The sequence below is a fragment of the Nelumbo nucifera genome, chromosome 5 (genome assembly GCF_055504915.1).
Source record: "Nelumbo nucifera cultivar China Antique chromosome 5, China Antique-T2T, whole genome shotgun sequence".
In the NCBI taxonomy this organism is placed as follows: domain Eukaryota; kingdom Viridiplantae; phylum Streptophyta; class Magnoliopsida; order Proteales; family Nelumbonaceae; genus Nelumbo; species Nelumbo nucifera.
The window spans coordinates 12,430,834-12,457,136 of NC_142653.1; the positions used below are offsets into that span (position 1 = coordinate 12,430,834).

The 26,303-nt window shown below is 37.8% G+C and overlaps 2 protein-coding genes across 13 annotated transcripts in view; one reads left to right on the top strand and one right to left on the bottom strand.

The window, feature by feature from the left end:
• The first annotated feature begins 6,364 nt into the window (after nt 1-6,364).
• LOC104605611 (uncharacterized) lies at nt 6,365-12,340 on the top strand. Of its 11 annotated transcripts, none has more exons than XM_088887964.1 (12): nt 6,368-6,766; nt 6,916-7,002; nt 7,564-7,668; nt 7,785-7,901; nt 8,167-8,706; nt 8,796-9,166; nt 9,263-9,362; nt 9,533-9,592; nt 10,689-10,772; nt 10,948-11,064; nt 11,192-11,475; nt 11,821-12,340. In XM_088887964.1, exons 2-12 carry the CDS (start codon nt 6,943-6,945, stop codon nt 11,879-11,881), a joined length of 1,899 nt encoding a protein of 632 aa, XP_088744090.1. In that variant the 5' UTR covers nt 6,368-6,766; nt 6,916-6,942; the 3' UTR covers nt 11,882-12,340. The 11 variants fall into 11 exon arrangements, with proteins under 11 accessions (XP_088744091.1, XP_088744090.1, XP_088744088.1 ...); XM_088887962.1 differs by having other exon boundaries at nt 7,585-7,668; nt 11,828-12,062; XM_010270474.3 differs by having other exon boundaries at nt 11,828-12,061.
• A 5,695-nt stretch (nt 12,341-18,035) lies between these two features.
• LOC104605601 (uncharacterized) overlaps nt 18,036-26,303 on the bottom strand; it is a 79,955-nt gene continuing 71,687 nt past the window's right edge. For both annotated transcript variants that reach the window (XM_010270438.3, XM_010270434.3), the window contains exons 19-24: nt 25,967-26,162; nt 25,627-25,738; nt 25,383-25,537; nt 21,130-22,591; nt 19,527-19,721; nt 18,036-18,967 (exon numbers count right to left, since the gene is read on the bottom strand). In XM_010270438.3, the coding sequence (XP_010268740.1) occupies nt 18,497-18,967; nt 19,527-19,721; nt 21,130-22,591; nt 25,383-25,537; nt 25,627-25,738; nt 25,967-26,162 (2,591 nt within the window). In that variant the 3' untranslated portion in view covers nt 18,036-18,496. The remainder of the gene's footprint in view (nt 18,968-19,526; nt 19,722-21,129; nt 22,592-25,382; nt 25,538-25,626; nt 25,739-25,966; nt 26,163-26,303) is intronic.

Below are 26,303 nucleotides of genomic sequence, written 5' to 3' on the forward strand. Positions count from 1 at the left end.
TTATGCAGATCGACCGGCGGCAGAAAATCGGGACGGTGGCAAGTGACGAAAGCATAGCCCAGCTCCCATTTAGGAATCCTTTCAATCCGTCATGTGGAGGGACCCTGGTGAGCTACCTGTCCAAGGAGAAAAAACATATATAAGAAGAAGACAATTTCATGATCTGGATGAGGTCATTGTTCAAACAGGCGGCAGGCACGAGGCATTCCTCCCCCTTCTCCTGCCTTGTATTCATATTTCATACCACGCCAAGTAAATTATGGCCAACGCAATGTATAATTGGTTTCTTTTAAAAGGGTCAAAAAAAGAATAAACATAATTGATGGTTGAGATGGTAAAGGATTATACGGAGATAGGATGATAGGGAACATAACAAACACCTGGCTTCATGATTGTGGAGGAGTGCCTCCTGTGTTTGGCTTTGGCTCCTATGAGTCTGGCTTTAGGTTTTATATAGACCTAATTCTTAGATATTTCTTAAATCTACAGTTTTTCTCTTATTAGGGGAGACATGATAGATTAGTTTTGGTAGTGGGTGAATTTTTTTTCCTTTAAACTTTTGAATGTAGAAAATGTTGTTCTGAATTCCGAAAATTATCAAATATCTATTTTGGTTTCATATATGAGAACTTTTGTTTGTTTTTTTTTGAAATATCATTGAAAAACAAAAAGTTGTAAGAGATAAGAGAAAACCAACGACCATTCTTCTTTTATGCTGTGTTTGGTTTAAAGGAAAAAACAAGAAAATAAAGAAAAATGTAAATAAACCTTTACAAATCTTGTATAGATTTTTTTACCTTTTCATTCATTTTCTTATTTTTTCTTTCAAACCAAACGCAGTCTTAAATTTAAAGATTAAAATTAAGAGAAAACAAACGGGCCCTCAGACAAATAGAAAGATTGTCATTTTAATGTATTCATTCACAATTCACTCTTTTTTAATTCATGAATCACAGGGTACAGTGAAGATAGAATATAGATATGGTGATCCCCAGTTCCCCATTTAGCTGTCCGAGTCCTATAATCTAATTGATATTAAACTATTCTCTACACACATTCAAATACAATGCCATCCGATTACGAAATCAAATAAAAAACAGTTTGTATTGCGTACGTCGACTGGAGATTTTAGGTTCTTGTTCTTTTTTCCTTGGTTTCAGACACTGTTGCCGTATCCTGTATGTGGTCGCCTGTTGGGGTGAAGCTGTCAACGGGTTGGATATGGGTTTGTCAAACCCGAAGCGACCTTGAACTTGAAGCTGCTCCAACCTGACTTGATAAGAATTAAATGGAATATCAAACTTTACCCGCTCCATCAAATCCTGGAATCTCAAGAGTCAAGACAGGTATGCAATTTGAGTTTGTTAATTAATTAACTCATATTGCATGAAAAATTTTAATTTCTAATTTTATACAAGTTTATTGCCCCGAGAGGGAGATCAAATCAGCCAAATTAAGCAATGAGAAAGAAAAGGCTTATTCAGTTCCATGAGCCTGAGGCCCAAAGAACCATCAGATCCGATTGATTGGAATTTGGGCGGGGAGGGGGGGGGGGGGGATGTGTTTGAGATGCAATGTTTTGAAAATCGTAATCTTATTTTAAATTGTAAAAAATAGAATCGAATCGAATTGTATTGTAAATGGTAAAATTGTTCCATTTTTTTTTTTACAAATTATCAAAAAATTAAATATATATAGGAAAAGTTAGTTTACCCTATTTTTTATGTACTTAAAACAATAAAATTTACCACTTTTTTAAGGCAATAGCTAATTTCATTAAAAATGCTCAGAATCTCAAATATAATCTATGAGAGTACAATCAATAATAGTAGACAAAAAAATGCAAAGATAAACCCAAACCAAATCGAATTCAGACAAAAAAAATGCTCAGAATTCAGACATAAAATTCGAATCAAAACTCTTGAGATTCATGATTCAAATCGTGAATAATATCATAAATAGAAAGATTTTGACAAAATTGTTGAAAGTGTAAAAAACAGAGGTAAAACGTGTTTGTTGAAAGTTGAAACACCTTTTTTTCGTTCGAACATTTTCACAAACACCCTCTTAAGTGTTAATGATTAGATTAGGTTGGAATAAATGGTCCAAAACTTGTCGTTGCAATGACATTATATTGTTGGATGGGTCTAAGTCCGAAAGAATCAAAGAGATAATTGTTTTCAATATTATAATGAATCTGAATAATTAGTAGAGAGTGGAGAGAGAGTTATGAAGCGAAAACGTCCAAAATCGTGACCCTTCTTCACGCTTCTACATATAGTGTTTGTAAGGACTAAGAAGCACGGGGCTGGATTAAAATGGGGGGAATGGGACCCGTTAAAACAGTGTGTGTTGTGTCTTCATCTAAAGATCTCAACCAAATTATCCATCTCTGCAAGTCAACCCCATCACATGATTGGTATCGTCTATGTCTCCGACTCGCTCTCTTCTCAACATAAACAAGTAACAAATCTATTCTTCGTCTCTGGCGAAGGGAAGGAGGGAAGGACACTCCCACTACGTCTACGTCCATTCATTCATGCTTCCCATTTTCCTTAATTTCTCACCACCATTCACTCTCATCAAATGCATCCATGTAACCACCAGGCTCCAGACTCCAGTTTAGTGGATGGGCAATGGGCCTGCGGCAGGCGGCAGCCGGCAGCGGTACACAATTTCTGATTTTTCAATCCTGTAAGGACGCATTTAAAAAGGTGGGATTACATTGTCCCAACCCAACCCAATTAACCTTTTAAGCCTTACAAAGTAAGAATGGCAATAGGGTTAGTTTGGGGTGGGGATTATATTCTTCATCCCTGCGCTTTTGATTCTGAAATTAATTCTATCCCGTTTTTTGACCCTCGCCGGGGATAAAATTTGTCCTTCATCTCTAATTCCCGATGAAGATGGATTTTCCGTGGGATCCAAATCCTTGACTTTTTTTAGATAATAGTATTTTTTTGAAAAATAAATAAGTTTTAAATATATTTTGATATATATAAAAAATATATATTTAATATAAATAACATTTAATATATATATATATATATAATCGGGATCAGGGTGGAGAAATCGGGAATTTTTATTAATCTTCGTCCTCGTCCCCGCCCCACCAAAACAATCCCCATCCCCAACCCTGTTGGGTTGAGGAAATCGGGGGATGGGAATGTTACAAAGACATATACATGGCTGAAATATTTAGAAACGAAAAAGAAAAAAAAAAAGAAATTCTATCCTCCATTTTGTACCAATGCAGCCTTAGAATATGTTGCTTGAGGAATTGGTATTGTTTGTATTATTGTTTTTATTTTTCTTTTTGTTAGTTGTAGGGCCATAATATTCCCCTCTCCCCGAAAAAAAAAAAACCTTAAAAAAAGTTAGAGGTTAGTCAAAGGGTGTGAACAGGTTGGCGAGCCAAACACCTCATAATCAATCCCTCCTCCCACTGCACTGTCGGATGTCCCACATTTTGGAAAGAAGAGGACGGAAACAATTTGGAGATGAAATCTTAGTTTAATTATGGAATAATCTATTCAATCAATTAAACGCTGCTTATGAAATTTATTACTTATTTTCTCTGAATCCTCTGCTCTGATGGAACAGAATGGATATATTATAATTTGTATTTAGGCATTAAATTAAAAAAGAAAAATGATAATCACATCATTAATAGGGTAGTTGAATGTTGATGTGGTTCTATCACATAAGAGCGTAATTAATTCTATCCTCGCTGAGTTCTCTCCCTAAGCAAAGTAATGCTTTTCCGTGAAACCGTGCAATGACAGAGAGAGAGTGAGAGACTATCTTGTCATTATAACTTAAAAAAGAGCAGATAATAATTTAAGTGGATTATGTTAAAAGCAAAGCAATTTTTAAGATGCTAATAATCAGTTCTTAAGCAATAAACGACAACGTGCAAGGATGTGTTGTGTTTGTGGAGTGGCGGTGTCACAGTCACGTGGAGTCTAATGCGCAGAAAGCGATGTGTTAATGTCTGGGCCTGAACCGTGTCCATTCCTCTTCATTCACTACTCATTCATCTCACATTCTCATCTCATCCATCCCTCCATCATCATCTCTCTCTAGATGTTCATATGATCTGAATCATCTGAAGCATCTGAACTGAATATAAAGTTAAAGATAAAACAAATTAGAAAAGAAGAAAAAGTTGAATGAATGGTGGGACCATCCCTCTCTCACCATTCTCCTTCATTGCTTCATCCATTTCTCGTCCTTCTTCTTTGTTTTTCACTACTCCTGTAATTCAACTTTCCATTCTCTTTTTGTAAAGCCCCTCTCTCTCAAGTTTCAGGCTCTCAGCCGCTCGGCCTGCGTGTGACAAATAAACACAGAGACTCTCTCTCTCTCACTCTCTCTCAGAGATTAGGGTTGGTTGTAATGTGGAGGAGGCTTTAGATAGAGAAAGGATCAAGGACCACCACCACCATTCAATGGGTCCCACTTGTAAGTAAAAGGATTAAAGACCGTAGCATATCACATGGCTAGAATTCATTTCATCATATAACAATGACTTTTTGTTGTTTTGTTTTAACTTTTTACTTTTATCGCCAAGTGAAGCTACACAAACTCTGGAATCGATCTTGACCATTCGGTAGGTGAAGGTGAGTCGTAAATCGTGATCGTAATCCATGAGCAGATGATGAGATTGGGGATTATTAGCATTTTCATAAATCAAGCGGAAACGGAGTAAAGAAATCGGTGCACGTGGACCACACAATAATCCAGGTGGGCCACAGCGTATCTATTAATGGTGGGACTCTTAGCAGCTCTGTACGTCGACGACCGTGCCTGCTGCAGTGTACCCTATCAATTTCCGACGTAGAAAGGTTCTGATCCAACGGTATTGGCCTATGGAAGATTACCTTGCTTTCCTCGCCAGTCGCCACTGGCTCTTCTTCAGTCTTCTCTTTTTTGCTTTAATTTTACAGTTTTTCGTTTCAGAATCTGTACACCTGATGGGTGAGCGCTGATTAGGACCTAGGACTAGGAGGCATTGACTTCACAGCACAGGCAGTGGCCCATATTCACAAGCGTCAATCAATCTATATCATATCATCTCTATTATGCTTATTTAATCTAATCTATGCATCTACGGCTGGGACACACCTTTTCCTCCTTCACGCTTACGCAACGCCCTTGATTACATGAAATTATCATTTATATATTCATAGCTTGTTTGCTTTGAGGTGGACACAAAATCAAAATACAACCGTCTGGACATTGGATATGGGCCCACAGGTAGTGGGCCACGTTGGGAAGTGGGTTGGCATTTACATCGAGTGGATCAGACGATTTGATTTCACGAATTAAAATCATACATTGGTCCACCACCTACAGGCTACAGTACTCACTACTCGCTGCGCCTGCCGCCTGCTATTAAGTATTGACACCAACAATGAGCATATCATCATCTTTTCTTTTCCCATCCCCTCATCTGCAGTCCCACTTCTGTTCTGTAAATGATAAAAAATCCAATCCTGCCTTCGGTCCTCTTCATGGTTGGTTCGTGCTGAACCGGCCAATAGAACGAGGCCGGAATCTCCCAACTAATCCTCCTCGACCTCGAGGAGAGTTGCAGAGAAAGAGTGAAAACTGAAAAGAATTCTTTTATTTATTCTATTTGTTTTGGGTCCACCGTCCACCGGAGCTCCGACTGGCCGACTCGGCGACTCCGTAAGCCCAAACAAGAAGGAAGAGACGACATACACATACGCTCCAGTTGTTGATGCGAAACCCCACGTGCCTACATGAATTGACAAAAACACCCTCCTCGGCCAACGTATCAACATCTCTCTCCAGTGCTTCTCCATTAAAAAAAGCTTAGTTGGAAACCATGTGACTGGGACAGCCTTTTTTTTTTTTTTTTTAATTTATATGTGAAAAGAGTAGTTGATGACGATTTGCCATTTTTCCCAATTACATTTACTGGGTTGGGTCCAAACCACAACTCGGCCCAGAGCCGAGTAAGCAGTTGGGACAACACGATCAATTGCCAAGTTCCAGCTCATAATGCTCCCTTTCCTTTCCCAAACTGGGTCTTGCCTTCTCCAGAACCAGAAACCTCTTTCTTCAAGTTGCATCCTCTCCATATTTCCTGCATTGTTCGGGGTATTTTTCGTTATTTCATTAGCAAAAGAAAAGAAAAATATACAAATAATTAAATTATATTATATTATATATATATATATATATTTAAAAAGAGAGAAGCGCATGTTAATTCATGATGGGAGCCCCGCCGGCCCGGATTTGGGGCCTTAGGGGGGTCGACCGATAAACTAAAGTGCGCCAAGATGCGCATGCTTTTTATAATTACTTCCTTCTTTTCTTTTATTTTATTTTCCTTGCATTTTGATTTCTCGAATAACATCTGTCACGGTGTCACACCACCTCCCTCCTCTCTCTCTCTCTCTCTCTCTCTCTCTCTCTCTGAAAACGCTTTTTTAAACGCTTACGGTTTACGATTTACGAAGGAGATGAAGAAACAGTGAATACTGAACTCTCTCTCTCTCTCTCTCGTTCGCATCTTCGAGTTATCCAAAATTTTCTAGACTTGTAATTTTAACCTCAAAACCTTCTTGTTCTTCTTCGGTTTCGCTTTATTCGATGACCGTTCAGCTCGAAATCTCGTCGTCTTCTACCGTGGGTTTTGTTGTTTTATTTCACGCCCATCGAGGAACGCAGGGATTAGTGTTAGGGTGTTGCATTCAAGTTTCCCGCTCTGAAAAGGAATGAAAATTTTCTCAAGGTCTCTGATCTCTCTTTAACGCCGGCCTTCATTTTTATTTCTTTTCCCGTTATCTCAGCACCACCACCTCTATAATCTCTTTTTCCTCAACAATTGTGGTCGTTATTATTGCTTTAATTTCTCCTTCTTCTTTTCTGGATGGCTTCCAGTGCTATCTCGTTTTCCAGAAAGAAAAGATGAATACCAGAGTCCGGACGACGTTGCAGACCATGAAAGCTCCAATGAAGCATGAAAAAGTAGGCACCTTTGATGAAAATCCGAACTGGGTTTCTGTTATTCATTGAAATAAATGGTTGCCTTTATACTGGAGAAGCTCCACACTGTGATAGCTCTTCTATGACTCGATTGAGTTGCCAGCTCTGGTGAAATTCCGATATGGGTTTCCGGCTTTGCTTGAAAATATAGTTTCGTTTTAATGGAGAGGTCTCAGAAGGTTAAAGCTCAGAGAAAGTATGGCAAAGTATGCATCTCTGAAGAGAGCCTCGGATTGGTTGTTATAATTATTGAAAATTTGGCTTCCTTTCTTAGCCATCGTCTCTGTCTTTATCGATGAGATATGCCTGTGATTTCTCTTATCTATTTTCTATAAAAAGTAAAAGCTGAATTTTTTTTTTCTTTTCCTTTTTCTTGTTCTTGCATATTTGTAAGCTCTCCTTCCAGCTCAATAAAGTAGGCACCCATAACCGAAATCAGAATAGCTCTCGGTTTTTCTTTTTACAATTTCTAGCTTCTTTTTTTCTGGAGTGATCGAGAGAGTGATTAGTGGTTTCTTTTTTTCTGGATTTTCCTTTCTGAAGAAGGAGAAGATGGAATTGCAGGCAAGCAGATTAATGGATTCCGAGAAACCAACAGTAAATCGACGCCGCTCAAGCAGAGAAAGGAAGATGGCATTACTACAAGATGTATATATATTCTTTCTCTTGAAACCAAGACTATTTGGATTTCACTTCGTCCTTTGTTATTATTATTTTTCTTCCATTGCTTTTCTTATCGCTCTGTTTTAATTTAAAATTTGCAGGTCGATAAGCTAAAAAAGAAGCTCAGACATGAAGAGAATGTTCACAGAGCCTTGGAGAGGGCTTTCACAAGACCTTTAGGAGCTCTACCTCGTCTTCCTCCTTATCTCCCTCCATATGTTAGTACTCATTCATTAAATTCTGTCTTTTCCTTTTATCCTTTGGTCTTTCCCCTCAATTTTACACCAGAAAGGAAACTATTAGAATAAGAAATGATGATTATCACAGAACTGAATGAGGAAGGACGAATGACATTAATTGGGACAACGAAACAAGATAAAACTCAAATTGTGCTGGAAACACTTTAAATCAATCCTAAAACAACCAAACATCATGTTCTTATTCACACGAGTCTCAAGGTACATTCTTCGTTTTTTCTTTCAGACATTGGAGCTTCTTGCAGAAGTAGCTGTTTTAGAAGAGGAGGTTGTTCGGCTTGAAGAACAGGTTGTGAATTTCAGACAAGGTCTCTATCAGGAAGCTGTCTACATCTCATCCTCGAAGAGGAACACAGAGAGTCCGAAAGATTTATACGAGCCATACTCATGCAGAAACCCGAAAATAGAACAAGTCAAGGCTTCATCACAAGCTGATACCAATTTGGCGACATCCATCGCAAGGATTCTACCTTCTATTCCAGGCAATTCTTCGGCTTCGACCCAGTTGGCCTCTGAGCCTATTTCCGATCGAACAGCGCATTGTTCTATTCGGCCCTCAAATGGGAAACAGCCCTCGAAGAAAGCTCATCCTTCATCGGCTTTTTCAGAAGATGCGCGGGGAAAAGAGAATCAGTCCTGCACTAATTCGTCAAAGAACAACAAGCAATCCCCAAAAGATAGAGACACAAAAATCAGAACCCCAGTGAAGAGGCCCCCCATTGAGAATAGATCAGTAGAGAAGCGTTTGGATCCTCTGAAGCTACAGGTATGTATTTGCCATTTCCAGTGCAGAAACACTTCCCAGATGCCTTCTAGTGCCACAGTAAATTTGAGCATGAGTTTCTAAATATCCAGCTAGAATGTGGAGCCATAGAACAAGACACAGAAGAACAAAGCGCATCAGTTGTTCCTGAAGAAACAGCACCAGAAGGAGAGAGTAACGGTCCTAACAAAATCTCTGAAGATATTTTGAAGTGCCTGTCAAGCATTTTCCTAAGGATGAGCAGGATGAAGAACAGGGGAACGGAACCCGATATGTTGTCTTCCTTGTCAGGATTAACATCTAATGAAACCTATGAAGAACCAGAGTTCAGAGATCCTTATGGTATTTGTTCAGAATTTGGAAAGAGGGATATTGGTCCATACAAACACCTGTTTGTAATCGAAGCTAGTTCAATTGATCCAAATCGAAGAACAAACTCTTTGTTTCTGATCCGGAGACTGAAGTAAGCTATTGGAATTAAAATTCGATTGGTTTATTTCAGTTATGCCATAAAATGCAGCTAGTCATACTTGTGAAATTTTTTTTTTTTAATTTTCAGGCTGCTTCTTGGGAAGCTTGCATCTGTCAACCTAGATGTTCTTACTCATCAGCAGAAGCTTGCATTCTGGATCAACATCTATAATTCATGCATGATGAATGTATGAATGACAATGACCATTAATCAGAATAGTTTCCTCATATGAAGCCAATTAATATATATACTTTTTCATGTTCTTTTCTGCATGTTGTATTGTTCTGCAACGCGTACTTTACTTTAAACTGTATTAAGTGAAATGAGAAAAGGCTATTTACTCTTATATTGGTCCAGGCGTTCCTAGAGGATGGGATACCGGAGAGCCCCCAAATGATCGTTGCAATGATGCGGAAGGTAACGGCTATTGAGCATTCTTTTTGTCATGAAATATTGTTTCGTTACACATACGATACATCAGAAATCTTCTATCTTTTACTTGTTTTTATCCAAGTTCTCTTATTACTGGGTTAAATTGAATTTTGATCACAATGTGAAATTCTTGTATGTTTTACGTTGTTTAAGTTAATGGATGTATGCATCATCATCATCAAATCCTTATCCCAGCTATGTGGGGTTGGCTACACGAATCTTGTTTCACCATTCTGTTCTGTTTAATGCAATATACATTGTTAGGTTATTGGTGCTTAAATGATTTCTTAGTACTTGTACCCATGGTCCTTTTAGGTCTAGCCCTAGCCCTTCTACCCCCTTCAACTCGCAACACATCACTTCTTATGGGTGCTGTTGGTCTTATACCAATGTCCTTTTTCAGTTTATTTTCTCTCATTTTATCACCTATTGGAGCTACTCCTAGATTACTTCGAATGACTTCATTTCTGATCCTATTCTTTCTAGTTTTTCCACTCATCCATCTCAGCATACACATTTGTATCACAACTGTTTTATAAATTTTTCCTTTTAATCTAAGTGGTATTCGCCTATCACATAAAACTCCGGATGCACAGCTCCAAAGTAACTATACATGTTATATGTGGCATGCATGCATGGATGTGGTCTCCATGATTTCTTCATAGGAGGCCTACTAAAACACTCATCCTAGATTCCTAGTAGAATGGTCATAATTATCCAACCTTTGAATTATTATCAGGACCTCTAGTCATATATTTTCATTCACACTCTAGTGGAATACAAAGATATGAGTGCCTAGAAGTTTCTAGTTGTTTACTTCCCTTTCATTTGGTTATTTAAAGTATTTGAACTGTTGGCTATTCAAAATAGATAAATCATAAGTAACAATAAAATGACAAATAAAGAGAAAAGCCAACTGTTATCACTTGGATAAATCATATGGTTTCCTCATCCATGGATGGGTGAAGTATACACAACTTGATATAGATTTCTCCTTATTCAATTTGCTCAAATTGTTCCTTTGTGATGTAAATCTCAGTAAAGGCATCAAGTGATGCATTGTCCTTTTTGTATCTACCAGGCAACAATAAATGTAGGTGGCCACTTGTTGAATGCAATGACAATTGAGCATTTCATCCTAAGGCTACCTTATCACTCAAAATATGTAAGTGCTGTTCATTTAACAAATTCTGTCTGTTCTATAGGTGTGTGGGTAGGGTTGGTAAGCAAGGGGATAAGTGATAATTTCTTTCTACCTTTTTTTTTCCTCTTGGATTTTCCCAGAATATGGAATTCCTAGTGCTGATAAAGTACCCTTTTTTCTTGTGAGTTCTAATCAGACCTATGCAAAAGGTCCAAAAAATGATGAGATGACAGCGCGCAGCATCTTTGGATTGGAGTGGTCTGAACCCTTGGTTACATTTGCACTTTCTTGTGGAAGCTGGTCATCCCCTGCAGTAAGTTCATCCAAGTTAGATTATTCTCCTTGCCATGATTTGAAATGCTTCACTGAAGAATTTTTGTTTTCGATTAAAATGATGCCTGTGTTATTACTAACTCAGAAATAAATGTTGTCAAATGAAGGTGAGGGTATATACAGCATCGCAGGTTGAGAATCAGCTGGAAGCAGCTAAGAGGGACTACCTACAGGCAGCAGTTGGTATATCAACATCAAACAAGTTGGCAATCCCTAAGCTGTTAGACTGGTATCTTCTTGACTTTGCAAAGGACTTGGAGTCATTACTGGATTGGATTTGCCTGCAGCTGCCCAATGAACTCAGGAAGGAAGCAATGAAGTGCCTTGAAAGAGGGAGAATGGAGCCTCTTTCTCAGGTGGTACAAGTAATTCCATATGAATTCAGTTTCAGGTACCTTTTACACAGATAGTTGCTCTGTCATCCTAATGTAATCTTCAGTCTTAAACATTCAAAGGGCTTTGGGATGAAGGGTCTGTACACAGTCAGTCATAGCAAGCATAGAATAAAAGTAAATATAATTTTATCCATTTGTATGTAATTGTCACAGAAATGTTTTTCCTTTTTTCTTCCACGAGGGGTTTTGGGTGTGGCGATTCCTTTATTGTATCTGTTTCTAGGAAGAGCTTTACATGAAAAAGGCAATTTCATTATTTCCTTCTGTGCATTGCTTATGTCCTTTTCAAATACCTATGCTGTTAGTTATGTTAACAGGATTGATTGATTGATTGATTGAAGAAAACAGAAAATGGTGGCTGAGGTCCTACAATGGACTACTGGAAGATGCGCCTTTAAATGATGGAAAGAGGAAGCTGATAAGAAAAAATCACATATTAATGTTTCCAGATCCTGAAACCAAAATATTGTCTGTCAATACAGTACAATTTCTTTCCTGACTATTGGGTGGGGTTGATGAAGGTTGCTTATTAGACTTCTATATACACTGGGTTTGCATTGATTTCATCAGATTGCACATTGAACATGATCTCAGGTTCCAGGTTCTAGTTGTTTTTGAGTGATGGACGTTTGTAAAAATGGCATTAAAAGGGGGCCCACAACAAGAGTCTTTGTTGGAAATCCTGAACGTTTGACAATGGATGCTCATGCTCTGGGCCTCTGGCTCACGGCCAAGAAAAAACAAGAATGCCACCGACTAGGATGACAATGACTAACAGTAGACACTCATCGCCCACTTGGTTTCTGTGTAAATCAAAATGACAGTACTGGAAGAACAGTAATATCTTGCATAGCATTTCCCTTTAATATATTTAATTTGTGCCGACAAAAATTGTGAAGTAAGTTTGTTTTTGAGACTTGAGAATTTCAGAGGAGTGTTGACGGGGGGGAGTGAGTGAAAAAGAAAAAAGAAATTCTGAAATTCTGAAATGATTAATGCCGTCTTAGAGGAAGCATGGGATATGATTTCTTGTAAGTATGAGAAATAAAAGAATCTCGGTACGTATTGGCAAGGTTTATGTGATCATAGGGCCGTTTGATGATGACAGCTGAATTAGCTTAGCTGCTTAATGACTTGTTCACTAATGAACAAGGTATTAAGACATTCAGTTCAGCCTCTTTAGTCATCATCAGATGACCCCTTAGACTAGGAGGGATCTTCAGTTGTGGGATAAAAAAGGTGCCTTCATTTTTAAGCCAATGTCTCTCTAAATGAACCCATGAAATAATTACTTACAAGACAAGAGGAGCCCCTACAATCAAAGTTCAAAGCCTAATTGCGTGAACAATACACAATCAACAACAACAGACACAAACTAACAACAGGACACCAGGCACATACAGACAGCCATCAACATTCAACCACAGTCCTATCTGCTGCAAAAGAAAAGGACACTCTGATGGCCATTCTTGGGGGGACTGCAATAAACAGCACCCGAGTCCATTAATAAACCCCCCACGAGCAGCAGTATGAGCTGCCAAGTTTGCCATTCTGTTGACAAAACCAAAAAGAGATGCGAAGATCTGAACACAAGTTTAGGATATCTTTGATTAGAAAAAGACAACAATTTGGCGCCAATCTGCACATGATCCATCTTCCCGTTGAGATGGGAATTTGTCTTCACATACACACAAAAAAAAGCTCTCCAAGGGTCCTTACAATTAGGGGTGGATTCAAGTCGAGTTGAGTCGAATAGTATCAAGCTCGAGTTTGGTTCGAGCTCGAGCTTGAGCTCGTCTCGTTTTATATTTTATAAAAATAAAAATTATATATAAAAAATTTTATTTTATATTTAAAAATTAAGAATTATAATATTTTTATTTTATATATATTCGAGTCGGCTCGCAAGCCTCATGAGCCGAGCTCTAAAAGGCTCGAGCTCGGCTCGTTTAATAATCGAGCCACTGAATTGGATTCGAGCTTGAGCTCAAGCTCGGCTGAAACTGAGCCGAGCTGAGCTCTAATAAGCTCGAGCTTGGCTCGTTTAATAATCGAACCACTAAATTGGGCTCGAGCTCGAGCTTAAACTCGACTGAAACCGAGTCGAACCGAGCTTTTCACAAGCCGAGCTCGAACAGCTCGTAAAAAGCTAGGCTCATTGCCACCCCTACTTACAATACTTGCAGTTCTGCATTGGTAACATTTCTGTACGTAGTATGTTTTTCATTCATGAAAGATATTCGTAAGGCATGGTTGAAAGTGTTGCAAGGAATCGAGGACCAAATTGATGAAAATGAAATCTGGATTCCATTACGATACTTGATTCTGAAAATCGCTCTCCAAGATAATTCTACAGGCAAATACTTATACGGTTCTACCATCCTTTGAGTTTACTTAATTATATACATCTCCATTGATCATGGTACTACAAGAGGTTTGTTAATAGAAGAGACAGATGTTATTTTACCAAAATACCCTCATTTATGAACATTAGATACAGTTTTATCATTTCTAATTTTTATTTTATTTTATTCCATTTTACTTTATTCTGAATTTATTTTCAAGTTTTCCTTCTCACCTTTACTTTGTGGCAAGGTTTGCTCAAGGCTGCGTTCGGATGCAGTACAAATTTCATTTGCACTAGTGTAAATGTATGGTAGTGTGCAAAAAGCCTGAGTATAAATTCTGATTTACTTTTGCTTCATATTTAATTTTGTCTTGTCTGTTTGTGAGAAGGAAAATAGAAAGTAAAATGAAGTGACCTTCACTTTAAATGAAAGAGAATGGAGATAGGAAGAGGGTTATCTGTTTAGGAATAAGGTAGGATGCAAGATGATATGGTCTCCATTTTATAATTTATATGAGAAAGAATTGAGTGTGGGAGGTAGGTGGTGCAAATTTTGTATCAGGTTTTGGGGTGCAAAATTTCCACTAGCATTGAATGCAAAAGAGACAACAAGACAAATTTTGTATTAGGTAGGAATGCAAATCATAATTACAAACAAATAAAAGCAAAACTGAACTGAATACAAATTTTGCTATAGTCAAGATTTGCACTGCAACCAAATGCAGCTTTAATAATTTACTTTTTAATTTAGAAGGTTAAAATGAAGCAATTCTTTCTTTGTGCTTCAAGCATTCAATGTCAAGTCAGTGAAAACATGGGGAGAACAGTTCAATATGTGATGAGAATTTAGGGATGGTAATTTCTACCCTACTAATGGGTACTCACCCCTACCCTCCCCAACAAGGTAGGCTTTTTTTGATTGAAAGATGGGTTTTGGGGTGGGGACAGATTTTGGGATTCTACAATCTGTATGGGTATAAGTAGGGTAGTGTATTATCCTAAACCCAACCCTCCCCGACCTGCATATTGTTGGAAAGCATATAAAGTTTATGTACTATGTGTTGAATTTAATAATATTTTGAATTTTATGTGAAGGATAATTGATAGTGTATGTATTTTTTATGTCTCAATCAAATAGTTGAATTTTTTGTTGTTTATTTGTGCTATTTTACTTATTTATTGCTTATATATGACAAGAAATAATAAGAAATTAGATGTAGGTTCTAAACCCAATCTGCCCCTACCATAGAATGCAGGTAGGGTTAGGGAGAGTTTTGCACTTTAATGTACGGGAGGGTTTGGATTTTCAAAATCCAACCCACTACAGGTTTTAGGGTAGATATGGGTTGGGAGATAGGGATGCGGGTAGGGCCTAGAATTTACAAAGCCCTCCCTGAACTCACCCCATTGGCATCCCTAGATGAGATGATAACCAGCACTGTAAATATACCAGATTTAGTTCAATTAGAATTCAGATTCGATTCAATCAAGTTAGATGTGTTTATCAAATCAACCTTGGACTAATACGATTATATAATATGTATATATGTATTTGTGTGTTTATGGCATGCATGCATTAATTGTTGACCCTTTTTACAAATTACTTTGCAATTTTATACCAAGATATGAGATTTAGTTAAACCTATTTTTGTCTATTTATGATATGGGGTTTGATTATGTAATAGAAAGACATGATATTGGAAAAAACTTATAACGGATATCATAAAAGTGATAACCAATTAGGTGGTATTTATCAAAAATTCAGAGGGTGAGGGGGAGTTGATTAGTCAAAGCTCTTTCAGTATAATGTCTTTCAAACAGCATACATTTTCCTTATGATATATAGCTTCTTGTTCCATGTTTAGTTTTGTAGATCTATGCTAGTCTTGTACAGATTTATTGAATTTTTAATCAAATTGTATTTGAAGTTTTGAACCAAATATCCAAATATGTAAATAAATTGGATTTGAATCTATCTAATTGATTTGAATACTACCCTTGTCCAAAATTGACTCAAACCAACAAAAATTAATCAAGATTGAGAGAGATTATAATGACCCATATATTTCAGATTTCGGTTTATTGTTCACAAGGAATGAGAGAATAAGTAGAATGTTGGTTATAAATTAGGCTGACTGGATAAAGTACAAACACCATTTTAGATCCCTCTAAGATTAGAAATCAAATTGAACAAACAAATCAAAGCCAAGGATGGTTTTGGTCATGACTCATGCGTAAGAAAGACAAACAAATGACACCAGCTAGAATGATCTGAATCCATTAAAGGCTTTCAAAGGAAGCCCTAAAAGAATACGAATAGAGATAGTGACACAAGATACCAATCCTTATTCTAAGAAAACTTTCTTCTTCTTCTTCAAAGAGAGAGAGAGAAAAGATCCGAAACCTAATGCTTTTAAGTTTTAACACGAAAAAGGGCTCTAGACAAAGTCCAGTGGGGTGGATTCTTTTAACTGGCCTCAAATAATTGTCATAATATCTCAAGGATTAGGAAAATGCATTCATACACGTCTATATATGTGCATATGTGGCATGTATGTATGTATGCATGTGGTCTTGCCGGGTGACATAAAAAGTGGATGCAGCTGTCATGAATTTACTCAACCCATGCTACAGGTACATGGAGTGTTTCTTCGAGGTCCATATTTGGACCCATTCCCATTTGAGAGAAGCTTTACTGCATCAAACTCATCCTCTATTCTAAGACTTGAAAACAAATGAAATTCAAACGGGACATACTTTCTTTACAACGGCAAAAGTACTAATACTAGTGAGAAAGAGAAGTAGCCAAGGGTGTGGCTTAATATGAAATATTTGAAACGAAAAGTACGAGTCCGACAAGGCCAAACTAAAATGAATTATTGGTATGAAAAGGAAGACAGCTTTGCAAAGGCCCCCTCGAACCCCTATACAAATTCAAGCAAATGATAAACATTTTAGAATCTGACTTTGTCCCATGCTCAAGAAAATGTGGGGTAAAGAAAGGTGAGTGGTCTTTCTGACGCACTACCGGCAGAGGCAGAAGCTTTGCTGAAGCAACGAACAAAGTGCTCTCCGGTGTAGAGATAACAGAGTGAGAGTGGTGGAGGGAAAAGTATTTGTTTGATGGCTTTTATACTGATGCCTGCTGACATGAATATTGAATGTTGCTGTTACTATCATTATTGTTTTCTGCTGCTCGTGGTGTCCTTGCTCTTGCGTGGGGAATGGCCTCAGCATGACACGCACTGGATCCTCAAAATCATGTGCATTAACCACTCAACTTTCTATTGCATATATGCAGGGTAAGCTGCATGCAAGAGCTTTTCGAGAACCCCTAAACGGTCTAGGAATCTTATGCATGGCAGAAGGGTCCAGACTCCACCTAAAATATGGTCCCATGTGTTCATCTAAGAATCTCCGATTTATGAGGCAAGCCCAGAATCATCCCTTGCCATCTATGCAGCCTACTGCATTTTATAGAAACAGCCAATATATCAAAATTGGAATCAGAATCATAATCGGAATGGTCTATTGCCATAGTCTGTTTGTTTAGTTCAGACGAGTCTAGATCAAATAGGCATGACATTGTAAGCACATTAAATTAGCACTTTCAATTGACACCTATCCGTTAAAATACCCCCAACCTATCATTGGAAAAGATTAATGACAACTTTCAACATGCTTCCTATGTTATACCTACTGAATCCGGTCCTGATTCAAACAGGAGTTGGAATCGATAGGAATGGGATTTCATTCCCAAGGGAGGGGCAAGGAATGGTCATTCCCTCAAATGGGAGAATGCCATTCCAACAGGAATGTAAATGAGATTTTGATTCCACTACAGTTGGAATCGGAATGGAAATGGCCACTCCAATTTTGAAGTTTCCTCCAACACTAAGGTTTAAAATATCAATACGCCCAATACGCCTAGCGTATCGGTAGTTTTTTTTTTCAAATCCGGTTCAGAGGGGCCAATGTAAGGTCCGTCCACCCCCCGAACCAGTCTCCCGATATGATACATATTGGCTGATATGGGCCGATACATATTGATACTTTGAACCTTGCACTAAGGTGTTTATTTAAGTTCAGCTCATGTGGAGCTTAATGACACCTAGCTGTAACATCAAAAAAACGTTTATCAACCATTTTTTTTGGTTTTTCAAGATAAATTTATTAAATAAATGACCTCAGTACCAAACAGCCTCTTAATTTGTTGGAGAAAATGGAATGGCAATCGCCGATCTCACAGGATGTAAAACCATTTTATTGCACCTATGGAAGACCATTTTTTCCACTCGTGCATAGGTTACAACTTACAACTTACAAACAAGGCAGCAAATGACATACCCGTTCTTTAGTGTTTCGGAAGGCCTAGTTAAGCAATTAAAATATTAAAATATACAAGAGAAAAAGGATAAACAAAAATAAAACCATAACTCAAAAACGCGATATATTACAGAACTAATAAGCCAAAGTCTCTCAACCACGTCCCCCACGCCAGAAAAATAAAATGCAAGGAAAAAAAAAAAGAACAAATTGTAACTATTCGGGATCCCCAAAAGATTAATTCGATTCGTATGGTGGCTTCGTGCTTGAAAATTCTTTTTGGCTCAAATAACTGTCGACCAATGGGGAATTTGGTCCTAAATGGTATAGTTTAAAGTTTGATATCAACCAAAAGGTGAAGGAACAGGCCCTGTCAGAGCGTCCGATCTTTTAATGCTCCCCATACCACAAATGATGCAGCCAGGAGTTGAAAGGGCAGAAAATTTAGCCCCACAGAGATCACAAACATCATGTCCAATGGTTGGCAGGCGGCTGAGCGTGGCAGCACAGAATTGGGAAGGATCTTCTAATGGATCAATGGACTTGTTGGACAATCCCCTCTGAATGCACATGTCAATCAAGCTCCTCAACTCATCTTGCTTACTAGGTGGTGCTTTTGACAGGAGGAGATCGAGCATCTGCTTTGCATAAGCATAGTTCTGCACTTCCATGTTCCGTTTTATGGCAGTCCTTATGCAGTTTATTCGATGCTTTGTTTGAAGTGGTAAGGAAGCCAGGTGGCGGGAGAGTCTTGCCATTTCATCTTTTGCACTAATTGCACTAGGTCCTTGTACCTTCTGCAGCCGTCCAATTTCCTACGATGGAGAACAGGTGGTTAGCTTTCTTATCATAATAAATTATGCATGACAAATATCAAGTTTAAGGCATCGGACATGATCTCCTAAGTAGCGATCTGTGGATGTCAACCAATACAAGATAATGTGGCAGGAATCTCTAAAAATCGGCTACTCTTGTCTGATTTCTATTTGATTACTACCCAGGCTTTGTGCGTGGCACAAATAAAGAAGAATATGGATCTAGACTTTATTTAAATACAAACTGAGTCCTACTAAGCCTAGAAAACAGATTAACTAGATGACCAACCCATCTGGTCTACTTTTCTCCTGGATTTTTCAATGTAATTTTACAAAAGAGTCCATTGCAGCCTGGGTGACCAGGGTTCAGATCTTGGAAACAGCCTCTGTATATAAGGCTGCATACACCTGTCCCTCCTCAGACCCCGCATTGGTGGGAGCCTCATGCACTGGGGTTCCCTTTAGACAAGTTACAAATGCCTTTAAGTAGCATCATCAGGTCATTTAGTGCACTTTTTCTTTTTATTCCTCCCCACAACCTGGGCTTTCATGACAATACCTGAAGTAGAGCAACTGCAATCTTGTATTGAGCACAGATGGTGGCTTGAGCTTTAATGTCAGCTCCACGAGACTGGTCCTTGGCCAGTGCAAGAAAAGCTTCATCAAAACAAGAAAGTGCATCTGGAAGTTGATTCTGCTCAAGGTGTGCAAGTCCAGTTTTAAAGCATACTGAAGCAGCAGCCCCACGAGGAACCTGTGAAAGAAAACAAGCAAGATTGAAACCAACAAAACAGAACAGATAACAGAAGAGTTTCAGCCCAATAACAAGATGGTTCCAGTTGTCCAAGATGGGCTCAGATAGGTTCAACACCCTATGCGTTACTTCCCTTATTACTCTAGGTTATTGCTACCTGGCAAAACTTGTTTGTGTTGTTTCTCATGATGAATGATATCAAGCTAAACCTTGATGGTGCTCACTCAGCAAAATGTCTATTATAGGAGTATTTCCAAAGAGGGGGAGAATCAATCAAGTGTGTTTAGAAACTGTTAAGGTTGAAAATGTCAAAGGCAAACTATGTTTTTGTTTCATCAGCAACACATTAAGTCTTCTGGAAACATGGGATATTCTTCTCTCTTCTACTTGAACTAAATTGGAATTCTAAACCTCGCCCTAGCAAATCATAGAAAATGCTAAACGAGTTTAAAATATTTTCATATATCAAACTATGAAAAAGCCCTTCAAAGACAAAAAAGGTTATTATCAATTATGCAAATATATGGTTTTGATATTATTTTATATTTTAAAAAGAAAGCTATAGCATGTGTACCAAGATAGGTTTGTGATGTTTCCTGTAATTTTCTGTCTGAAGTTTTAAGTATGGTAGATAAATTTTGATTTGAAAGTAAAATCCATTTTAAATGATTACTGGATTAAAACAAAATATCTCATAGTATTTACAAGGAATTTGAAATTTAAACAATATTCACATAGATGTTCAGGAAGATATTCCAATACCATTCTTAAACATATTATATATCCGCTCAGATATTCCATAAATTTTCCTACTTTTCTTAAAAAAGCATTTTAAAGTTCAACATAATTTATATTCCCATAGAAAAGAGAAACTTTCTTTCATGGACTTTATGTATGAAAACAAGAAACATTCCTGTGACATTGTGATACCAATTCAAACAATTATGTGATACCAATTCAAACAATTATGAAAACAAGAAACATTCATGGACTTTATGTAGATATATGTTTCACTTTTGAAGTCTAACCTTAGGAAAAGCATGGGTCTAGTAAAAAACTATTAAATATCTCCTTTATGGAATTAAAGAAAATTAATTTTAGAAAAATTATAAGAGGGAGACCTAGCAATGCACTTGGTTAAGCCTCTAGAAAGGATACAATGAGAGTATCTTATTCATTATTGGTTACAGTTAACAACAATTATCCCATTGTCACTTGTTTCAAGATGATTTTAACTGTAAGAAAGTTTCCATAGCAAAAAAGTGTGGCCTAACACTAGTTTATTGTGGATGTGAAATATTTAAGATTTCCCTCTCTCTACTTTCTCTTTAGTTGTTGATTTCATCTTTTTCTCTAGTATAACTTACTTCTCCAGGGTTCCGATCAAAAAATAAATAAAATAACTTACTTGTCCAGGGCGCACAACAGCAGGAGGAGAAGTGGGGCAGGCAGGAGGTTTTCCGGCAATGACAGATCCCGGTACACCAAGAACACTCAGATCAAGCGCCTGTGAAGAGATTGGAGTCTGCACAGCTGGAGCCTGGGATTGTGGAGGGAGACCAGCCTGGCCCATGGACTGTGGTGGCACACCACCATCTGGCAGCGCAATGGACTCAAGTGGGATAACAGGCTGTTGAGTTGCCCGTGGTGGCACACCACCATCTGGCAGGCCAATGGACTCAAGTGGGATAGCAGGCTGTTGAGTTGCCTGGGGGGGCACTCCTCGATCTGCAAGGCCTATATCAGCAGCTGCATTAACTTGGTTGGGTACCTTGTTCATGTCAAGCCCTTGAGAATTTTGATCCGACCTTGTCGTATATGCCCCAGGAGGAGGTAAAGAGGCTGCAACCTGAAGGGATGATATTGTATTATGGAAAAAGTCCTCAGGGATAGGTCCAGCAGTAACTCCCACACCCATAACTGTTGGGGTTACTTGTCCCACTTTTGCAGGTTGTACCAACGAATCAGTTCCAAATAGATCAGCAGGAGAAGAAACAGGAGGTGTCACAGTTGCAGTGGTTGCAGGACCTGGTTGGGTCAAAACCATTGCAAGATCTGAAGATTTGGTCCTACTAATGGGTGGACCCAACCCTTCACCAAGTTTCAACTGCTTGGTGGCTTCTTTGATCTTATTGACATCCACTGGAGTAGATGCAATTGGCTTGTCTCGTATCTGTATGCGGATCCTTCTGGCCTTTGATACTCCCTCCTCATCACTGCTGCTACCATCAGCAGCAGCACCATATAGTGATTTCTTAAATTCTTCTTCAGCTTTTGCTTGCTCATCTGCAGCAGTGTTGCCTGCCAATTGCTTGTTAAGGGTTTCCAAACCAGCCAAGGAACCCAACTTAGCATCTCCATCAGCCATACCATTGAGCTTACTGGATACAGGTTTAGCTGCAGGTGCTCGGAATCCATTAACCAAACTATCTTCCCTTACTTCTATCACATTGCCCCTTCCTCTAATTACACCCAGATAGACACCAATATGTTCTGGGATGATAGATGGAATGGTACCATCGTTTGTCTTCATGTATGGCATTACTTCTCCTGCCAACTCCCACTGAGGTATATCCTTCATGGTAATGGGAGTCTTGATTTCCCAGTTTCCACCACCCCATTCTGGCCCTTTAGGAACCATACTTTCAGCAGCAAAATTGGCAAAAATACCCAGTGTCCATCCAGTTGAACGGACCCGTAAAATCCTTTCAAAATAGCGCCTCAATTCTGAGTCAGCATCAGCATCTTCCAATTTTTGAGCAAGACGCCGCATGGCACTGGGATTAAGATGGCATATAAATAGATCAAGCATGCTTTCATAATCTGCAATAACCTCAAAAGTTTCTTTTGCACTGTCAAACTGACCATACCTGCAATTCCATTGAGTGAACTATAATTAAAAAGGCACTGATCATAAAGAAAAAAAAGAATTTGCAACTGTTCCTTACCACCCAGAGATAATTTACAAGTTCAACTGACTGCACTTCTAGAAGCATAGTAATGTTTACATACAGGTTCACATACCAAATAGCATTTACCTTGATGTTGCTATTGCAAGAATGTAAAATTTTGGGGTCACAGCATCCACTTCAACAATATTGAGTATTACATTGCTCACATCTGAAATATGTCAGAGAAATAAATTTCTAGGGCAAAAATGTGTATATTATATATCATACATGCACATTTAGTGCCAAAGATTAAAAAGGAACTGTACTATGTATTGTAAAATACTTTTTTATTCTTTATTTTTTGACATTATAATTATAAAATAGGCACTATTAAACTAAAATATTCATTTTGTGTGTTACTACTACTACTACTACTACTAATTTGACATTATAATTATAAAATAGGCATTATTAAACTATAATAATCATTTTGTGTGTTACTACTACTACTACTACTACTACTTTTTCTTTTCTTCTTTTCCTATAACAAAAATAAGGGTTCAGCCCCTATATTTTTTGAATTTTCTTTTCCTTCTTTTTTTTTTCTTCTCATGAATATGTTGATTTTCTATACTTTAACATGAACTCTATACTTTTCTTATGAAAACTATGAATAATTATTAAGGAAATATGGCTATGGTCTAGGATCTATGTTTTCTACATAAAAAAATCCATCGCCTAGGCGCCCGCCTAGGTGACTAGGCGACAAGGAGCCCCCCTGACGCCCAGCCTCGCCTTGGCGCCTTGAAAACTATGATTTCTATGAGAAATACTAGGTGCTCAAGAGGAAAAAGTTGACCCAATAGTTATTTTCCATTTTCAATAACAAGAGAAACTTCTGATAGTGGGTCAAAAACAAGCACTTCTGAAGAAAAAACAAAAGTAAAAGAAAAGAAAAGAAAAACAAGGTACTATGATTCAACCCCAACATTCCATAAAGGCCCAACACTAAAGAATAATCAATCAAGTACATCAATTTTCTATTCCAGTAGTGCAACAATGCTACAATATTATTCAGTTCTCTCCACCCCTATTTTGACCCTTCTTTTGCTTTCCTTAAGTAGGAGGAAAAGGTATTTTGGATTTATAGGAATCTAATGAAACAATTCAAATGGTTTTCAAGAAGTATCCAACTATGAATTCAGTGGATACAAAGGCCTGCTAATGGTCTGGCTAATGTTTTTTGGGCTCAATTGTAAATAATAGCTTGTTTAAGGAGAGGCAGTACGCAGTAGGGTCTGTGCGCTAGTGTTTTCAACCCACTGTTTGACGTGGCCGGTTGAACCGCTCGTATTGTCACCCAGTCAAGATTCTAGGTCTAGTTTGAGTAAAACCCGGAGAAGGTAAAAAAAACCGTTGACTTGGTCAAAACCCGTCTGACTGGGCGGTTGGACTATTGACCCATTTGACCTGATGACCAGGTTGCGGGTTGCATACTAACTATGTATGCAAAGTTCAAGAGGCCATAACTTTGCCCCGTTATTTTTTCCAAAAAAAAACCCTTTTTCGGCCTCAAATTGCAATTTTTAATATTTTTTACAAATAAAAAATTTAAAACTGAATTTAAAAACATAAATTAAATATAAAATATTTCATATATTACATGTAAAACATAATTATATGTTATTTATTAATACAATACATGTTCACACACACACACACACATATATATATATATTTGAATTTCCATATGGATGACGTGGCACGGTCTGACCTGTCCGACTTGGATGGTCAACCAGGGGCAAAAACGGTTTGGTCTCTGGGTTGGTTTTTAAAACACTGCTGCATACTCATTGGATATCTCTTGTATATTAATGGCTTGTATCTCTGCTGTATAATCTATTTATATCATAATAAAATTTTCTGTTATCGATAAAAAAAATAGTTTCTTGTAATTCTTTGCCTCTTCTTTGTTGTACTTTTCTCTTTTCTATTTTCCTTTAAACTTGCTGGTGTTGTTACATGATCAAATAAATCTAAACTGATATAAATTTGTTGGGCTCTTGCTGAATCCCCTGAACTCGACAATCTCAAGTAAAACTGGAAAATCACACAATTGTTAGATTTAAATACCTACCTGATCCCTTAAGGCCCAAGGTTGGTTACCTAAGAAACATCTATAAAGTTTAACTTGATATAATTCCCTAAGGAGGATCCATAAGTTTACTGTGTATGAACGTGGAGAACCTTGATCAAAATTTCATTGCACCCCACTCATTAATGGTTAGGGCTGCAACTTGGGTGGGCTCAGGTTGAGCATTTGTTAAAATTTGGATGGGCCCAGCCCAAGGGTCTGAGCTTGATGCTGTGTAAATTCCTCAAGTCAGGTTTCCAACTTGCACCCCTAATAATGGTGCATCACAGATCCAAATACATGCCAGATTTAACCGATCTGCAAGAAAGCGTGCAAGTCCAAATAATTGGTAATCAACATAACTCAATACAAAGAGGTGTAAGAATAAGGACTTGTATGAGGGGAAGACAAGGCATTTGATCTAACTTCATAATTAGGTAAATGTTCAAATCTGAGACGAATTCTAAGCAGTGAACAAAAGAGTTTTGATCTAATTCCATCATCAGGTTTGTAATATCAACATCAGCTTCATATAAGCAGTACAAAAGAGAATTGATCTAATTTCATCATCAGGTTTGTCGTACATTCTCAAAAAAAAAAATATTTTTCCTTTTAAATTTGGTTTTTCACACTTACTTGATACAAGCATATCCCAATTGTCGAAACCGGTGAAACAAATGAGAAGTAGGAGGACATTGTGGATAATCTCTTGAACGCAAGAACTCATCTTTTAAAACTGACAAAGCTGTAGAGAAACGGAGGGCTTTGATTGCATAGATGCACCGCAACACCTACAATTGAAGTAACATTCAGGAAAGACGGTGAGTTAGGAGAAATAGGAATGCAAGAATGAATAGAACAACTGATAACAGTAACTCACCTGAGTAAACTGTGGACCTGCTTGGGACAGTGATACAGCAAGATCTCCACAGACAGGAGAACCACTAGCAAGAATATCAAGAGACCTTGGAGAAATGCGCAAGCTATCAAATCTACATTTACACAATGAACAAATGTAAGAATTCACATGCAGAAATATCCCAACTGTAAAGCATGAATTCATCCAAAACAGAATGAACTAGAGACAGAAATCTAAACTTAATGCAGCAACTCAAAATTGTGAAAGTTCAGAAGAACTGTTACAAATGGAAAGATAGATACATTATCTTTTTTTTATGAATGTAAATACATTGCCTATTTAAGTAGGAACAGGAGAAAACCTTGATGTTATTTGGTAAAGAATTTCTGATAAGTCAAGCTTCTGTTCAAAATGTTTCTGCATTGTAGCAAAACCAATAAGAAGAGGTTCAAGAAGGCCAACAAGACAGCTCCTTATCTCAATCCCTTTCTTTTGTTTAGGATTAATGTCCGTTGGATTTGCAAGCAATAATCGATCATTCAAAGCACCAACCAAAACTGCATCCATAGAACCAGTTCATCCTCATGACTCAAAAAAATATTTTGAAAAAAGACAAATTTGAGCATCACAATTTATGGCATATATATCTTCCCAAACACTACTGGGATACTGTGAAACCACAAAAAATTGTGAAGGAT

What these genes read in the sequence shown, in the direction of transcription:
- LOC104605611 (XM_010270474.3), top strand. Translation starts at nt 6,943, where the DNA reads ATGAATACCAGAGTCCGGACGACGTTGCAGACCATGAAAGCTCCAATG. An exon ending in CTCCAATGAAGCATGAAAAA is followed by an intron (nt 7,003 to 7,563) that starts GTAGGCACCTTT and finishes TCCTTTCTGAAG; the next exon opens with AAGGAGAAGATGGAATTGCA. An exon ending in TACCTTATCACTCAAAATAT is followed by an intron (nt 10,773 to 10,947) that starts GTAAGTGCTGTT and finishes AGTTCTAATCAG; the next exon opens with ACCTATGCAAAAGGTCCAAA.